Raw genomic sequence first — 4,284 nt, forward strand, 5'->3', positions numbered from 1 at the left:
TTTCACGAAAATTTCATTACCGCGCCGTGCCCCGCCAAATAACTAGCGCCAGGCGCACCCTTTGGAATGAAAAGGGTAAAGCCACCCCTTCCCCCTCTCCCGCAGCGCCAAACCAATCCATTCACCGTCGCCCCCACCCCACTCCAACCCTTCGCCATCGCCCCCAATCGCACCGCCGCCGCCGCGCTCCTCCTCCTCGGCGCGGCCGCTGGCGCTCCGCCTCCGCAGCCCGCCCGCGCCGCCGCCGAGCTCGAGGACGTCGACGAGGCCCGCGTCGTCCGCCTGTTCCAGGTAACCCCTCCTCCTCGTCGTTCCCTCTCCCTCCGCATCCTCGTAGCATCCCTCCGCCGTCCCCTCATATCTATCCTGCCCCGGCCACCTCCACCAATCCCCATCTTTAAATCACCTGCAGCTGTAGCACCATCGAGCTGCCCACACCTCTATGGGTCGATCTGCCCCAAATCTGTTGCCTCCGTGAGGGTCACACCCACCAAGGCATCCCTCCCTCCCTGCCTCCACCGGCCTCAACTGCCCTGCTTCGCCGTCCTCGACGGCCCGGCTGCGCCGTCCTCGACGGCCCGGCTGCACCGACCTCGAGCTCGTGAAGGCAAGGTCGGAGGAGCACGCATCACCTACTCAGGAGGAACCAACTGCATCAACCATAGAAGAGGTTCTTTTTCGCCCAAAATTTTCTATTGTGTTGTGTCTCTTAAGTTTGAGGATGCTGACTGGTTATTGGGTTGTTATTGGTTAGAGGAGTTTGATTTATAAGCTAAATCACATTTTTACCTATAGATGGAATTAATTAGAGCCAAGAACTTAACTAACTATATCCTGTCTGGTTCATGTAAGCAATGCCAATCGATGCATATGAAGAGGCGAGAGATAGAAATATCAGGAGTAACATTGAAAAATTGAAATCTTCTGGCGTATATGATGCAAAACACCTTCTCAACCAGTTGTCTACAAGAAAGAAAAATGATTACAGAATAGTTGCAAGGAAGAAAAAATTCAGTGAAGAATCTGCATCGGACTATGAACCCTCTGCTGATGAGAACAACCAATCTGAAGAAAGTGAAACCAATTTAGAAGAGGAAGAGGAAATGACAGTGATGTACAAATCATCTAGGTCCAAGGTTGAGCCACTTATTCTTTTCAACTTTAGTGTATGTACTGCGTGTTCTTAAATGTATTTTTATGTATTGTGTGCTAATTAACAAATGTACAATACATCTACTTTTTTATGTTATGCAGGTTTCAAAAAGCTCTCAAATGGCTCCTGGATCAAGACAGACAAAGGCATCAAGAAACCCCCAAGGTGCTAGACCATCATCTATGTCGACAAGGTCAAGGTCTGAACCATCAGCCAATACACATGTTCCTCAAGAAAGGAGTCAAGCTAGAGTTGAGGAAGAGCTTATTCCACCATCTGCATTTGAATCAAGGGAAGTGAACACACCACTGCTTTTGAGGTCCAGTCGTCCAATCAGTGATGCTAATGAAGGAACTTGTAGCATGAGTCCAATGGACCAAGCTAGTGATATTGCTGGACAGGACATGCCGATTCTTGATGAAGGTAGGAAATTCTAACATATTTCCATTTCATTTTCTATGTTGAAAACATGCTTCTAATCCTTTACAAACATATGTTCTATTAGTTCCACCTGAAAGGCCTAAGAGAGTTCGGGATCCGACCTGGGGAAGAGGGCTCAACAAGCTTACTAACGCTATGGGTTCGAAAATGTGCCTTGCATTTGTTGAAGGGAAGAAACGACCTGAACATCCAGTGCAAGCAGCAAAGCTAGCTTCAGAGTCAGGCATACTGGTCCGGAACCATATGCCTATCTACCCGCATTGGAAGGATTACAAGAAGAAAATTGATACAGATGTCCAAAAAGATCACCTAGGATATCTAGCTGTAAGTTCAAACAGTCAATATTGTGGTATTAAAATTGAGTTTACTTTTATGATGTTACTTGATCACTTTTAGTGTAGTAAGATGACATCTTTTGACTTGAATAGATTCGCTTTAACTTGGATGTTGCTGATAACACAACAAAAAAAGTGTGTTCGGGTCTCCTCAAAGATGGAGTGCGTCAAGAGCGTTATAAACTGAAAAGAGATTATTTCAATGGTGTTCCTGAGGACCAAGTACTATCAAACAAACCTCCAAATACTAGTCAACAAGACTGGGCAAAACTTGTGGAGAAGTGGAATAATCCTAAACACAAGGTATCACAGATTAGATGTTACTTTAGTACTCACATAGCTCAGAAATGCTAAAATCTACTACTGATTTTTGCCTAGTGTATTGGACAAACTTCAACATTGACTCAGATTGCCTTGGATTTTCATTATTTGTAGGCAACATGTGCAGTGAACAAAAGAAATCGAGGAGAAGTTAAGCTTCACCAAACCACAGGCTCACAAAGCTATGTTGCTAAGAGATATTGTGTGGTAAGCTAAATTGTTTATGAATTCATTGCAGTATACAACTTGCTACCTTCAAAGTTATAAACATTTATATCATTAATGCAGAGAGAGCAAGGTAATGGGGAAGAACCTGATTCTGTGGATCTTTTCAAGGCAAGCCACTTCAGTAAGACAAAGGGTTATACTGATGTTGTACAAGAAGTAATTGTAAGTATATTAACTGCCAAAAATGTGCATGTGTGATGTTAGTTGAATGCATATTCTGAACTGAAATATAAACATGAAACATGTTACTTACCTTGTCAAAATATGAACTGAAAACATGTTGAATATGGTTCACTTCTTTCTTGTGGCTGCCATGCTTGTTTCGTTCTATTGGATCTGAATAAGCTCAAAACATCAATATGATGAAAAATCTGATCTAGTATATAAATTTGTAGTGCTTTGCTATGTTCTTTCCATCAAATGGTTGGTTCTATCCTTTCTATCAAATCTGAATGTATTGATCACAGAGAAATGGTTGCTTATGTTTTTTTTTTCTATCAAATTTGAGCAATGTAATAGATTCATATTGGCTTTATTCAATCTTAGGATGCCATGGAAACTGCAAGGGATGAAACACCAGAAGAAGGTGAAGAACCAAAACCTATAGATGAGATTGTGGGTGGAGTTCTATCCGAGTACAGTTCATCAAGCAAATTTCTAGAAAACATGGGTATTCGTTCGGCCGGAAGCCAACCAATCAGCACTAACACTTCTAGTGCACGCATGAGAGAGCTTGAAGAAATAGTTCAAGTCCAAGCTTTGCAGATCGAGAAAGCTGAAAGAAATGAACAAGATCTGCGTGCTACTATTATTTCTCAACAGGAAAAAATAACAGATATGGAGCAGAAAATGGAAGAGACAAATGAGTCAAACAAAAGAAATGAAGAGCAGCTGGCCATTCTCAAGCAGAAGCAAGAAACTACTGATTCTCTTATTTTACGTCTGATTAGCCAATCACCAATCAGTTAAATTCAGGTTGACCATCCTTCATTCTAGTGGTACTATATGATAGATGTTTAAAGCCATGCTAATATTTTGTACTTGTGCTGCTGGTGACCAACTAGGCCAGTGTTGCCTTTGCTTTTGTAAGAACTATATAGTTCAACAGTGAACACTCATGTATGAAACAATGGCATGGTTGACATCTATTGGATAAATGTCATCTATATTGCATGCTTCCTGTCATGTTGGTCCATGTTTCATGACCAATTATTTTATCATAATAAGAACTTTTTCTGTGACAATTGAGCCTATTTTTGTCACAGACTAGTTATGTTGGCCCATGTTTTTGTGCTGTTACAAGGCACATTGCATGATGAAAAAAAATCGTCATAGAAGGTAGTGACGATATGTTGATCGTCATTGGATCTATTTGTTTGACGATATAGATATCGTCATGGAATCAACTTTTGTGATGATCTTAGAATCGTCATTGGATCTATTGTATGACAATACAGATATCGTCATGGAATCAACTTTTGTGACAATATGAGAATCGTCATAAATATATTTCATTCTATGATGATTTCGAGAAAAACGTCATTAACTGTATTTTGTGACGGTCGTTCTATGACGATCTTCGTGACGAGGCGTAAATGTCACCATTGTTATTCAATGACGAAAAACCATGTTTTCAATGACGATAACTGATCATCATAGATAGTGAAATCTCTTGTAGTGGATTGACCAAAGGAAATCACTTAGAACCTCTTAGAAAAATAGATCGGGCCGGTGCAAGTTTGAATACCTAGAATGAGATTTTCTTGCACGAAGAACTTGAAATCCAAAGTACCCTTGGGAGGTGCT

The 4,284-nt window shown here is 41.4% G+C and overlaps 1 protein-coding gene across 1 annotated transcript; it reads left to right on the plus strand.

Moving 5' to 3' along the window:
• The first annotated feature begins 773 nt into the window (after nucleotides 1–773).
• On the plus strand, nucleotides 774–3,624 carry LOC120663322. Its single transcript, XM_039942132.1, has 7 exons — nucleotides 774–1,136; nucleotides 1,255–1,576; nucleotides 1,659–1,918; nucleotides 2,023–2,232; nucleotides 2,365–2,457; nucleotides 2,539–2,640; nucleotides 3,025–3,624. The coding sequence occupies exons 1-7, from the start codon at nucleotides 855–857 to the stop codon at nucleotides 3,445–3,447; spliced, it is 1,692 nt and encodes a 563-aa protein (XP_039798066.1). The 5' UTR covers nucleotides 774–854; the 3' UTR covers nucleotides 3,448–3,624.
• Nucleotides 3,625–4,284: the final 660 nt, after the last annotated feature.

Source organism: Panicum virgatum, chromosome 3N (assembly GCF_016808335.1).
Source record: "Panicum virgatum strain AP13 chromosome 3N, P.virgatum_v5, whole genome shotgun sequence".
NCBI lineage: Eukaryota > Viridiplantae > Streptophyta > Magnoliopsida > Poales > Poaceae > Panicum > Panicum virgatum.